At 33.4% G+C, this 949-nt stretch overlaps 1 protein-coding gene across 1 annotated transcript in view; it reads right to left on the minus strand.

The window, feature by feature from the left end:
* LOC136824694 (zinc finger protein 69-like) overlaps positions 1 to 742 on the minus strand; it is a 1,999-nt gene extending 1,257 nt beyond the window's left edge. The window contains exon 1 of the mRNA XM_067080679.1: positions 66 to 742. Coding sequence (XP_066936780.1) covers positions 66 to 742 — 677 coding nt within the window. The remainder of the gene's footprint in view (positions 1 to 65) is intronic.
* Between the last annotated feature and the right edge of the window lie 207 nt (positions 743 to 949).

Genomic DNA, 949 nt, shown 5'->3' on the forward strand with positions numbered 1-949 from the left:
ATTTGTAAGGGGTTTTGCATCCATTGGTTTTCAAATGACTGTTGAATAAACGGCCATATTCAAACTCTTTCTCACAATCTGCACATTGTTGAAGTTGTTTAAGCTCACCGTGTGTTGCAAAATGTCTTTGGAGAGTTGGCAAATACATGAACCCTTTGCCGCAGATTTTACATAAGTGTTGTTTCTTATCTTTGAAAGTGTCAATAAACATTTGATCTTTACATTTCAAAGCAAACATCTGCAGATCGCTAGAATTCTGCTTTCTTGGTGATGTTGAAGGATTGTTAGCACTGTTGTTAATAATACAATCTAATTGATTTGGTACCTTGATTCCCTCTGTTACCTGATTACAGTTTGACTTTTCAGGGGTGATAAAAACAAGCTTCCTTTTGGTCTCTGGCCTCTCAACTTCTTCATTTTTAAGGTGATATTGTGCATGGACAATCAAATTATTTGGAAATTGAAATTTCTTTCCGCATACACTACATTGAAAAAGTTTCAAACTATCATCAACATCAACCTGCTGCTGAAATATGTTGGATTCTTGAAAACCTTTTCCGAAAACATCATATGCATATGGGTTTTCACCTTCATGAATTCGTAAATGAGTTTGTAACGTACAAGATTTCTTGAACTGCTTCCCACAAACTTTGCAATCAAAATTGACAGTTTCAACAATTAAATTTTCTGGTGTGGTATTGTGAATTTCTTCCCATTTTCTTTCCATTTTACGTGTCTGCATTATTCTAACCAGCCTTACTCTAAATTAAACCATATTTTCAGCTTAGATTAAATCTATCTATCTATATATCAAGTATTAAAAGGTCCTAAGACCCATTATCCATACATACAAATTGTAAGATTTGATTTCACAGTGTGCATTAAAAGATGTATTAACCATCAATGATCAATTATCATCAATCAAATAATCAATGGGCAGTTCCATGAA

This window comes from Clytia hemisphaerica, unplaced genomic scaffold (assembly GCF_902728285.1).
Source record: "Clytia hemisphaerica strain Z4C2 unplaced genomic scaffold, Clytia hemisphaerica genome assembly, whole genome shotgun sequence".
NCBI classification, from domain to species: Eukaryota; Metazoa; Cnidaria; class Hydrozoa; order Leptothecata; family Clytiidae; genus Clytia; species Clytia hemisphaerica.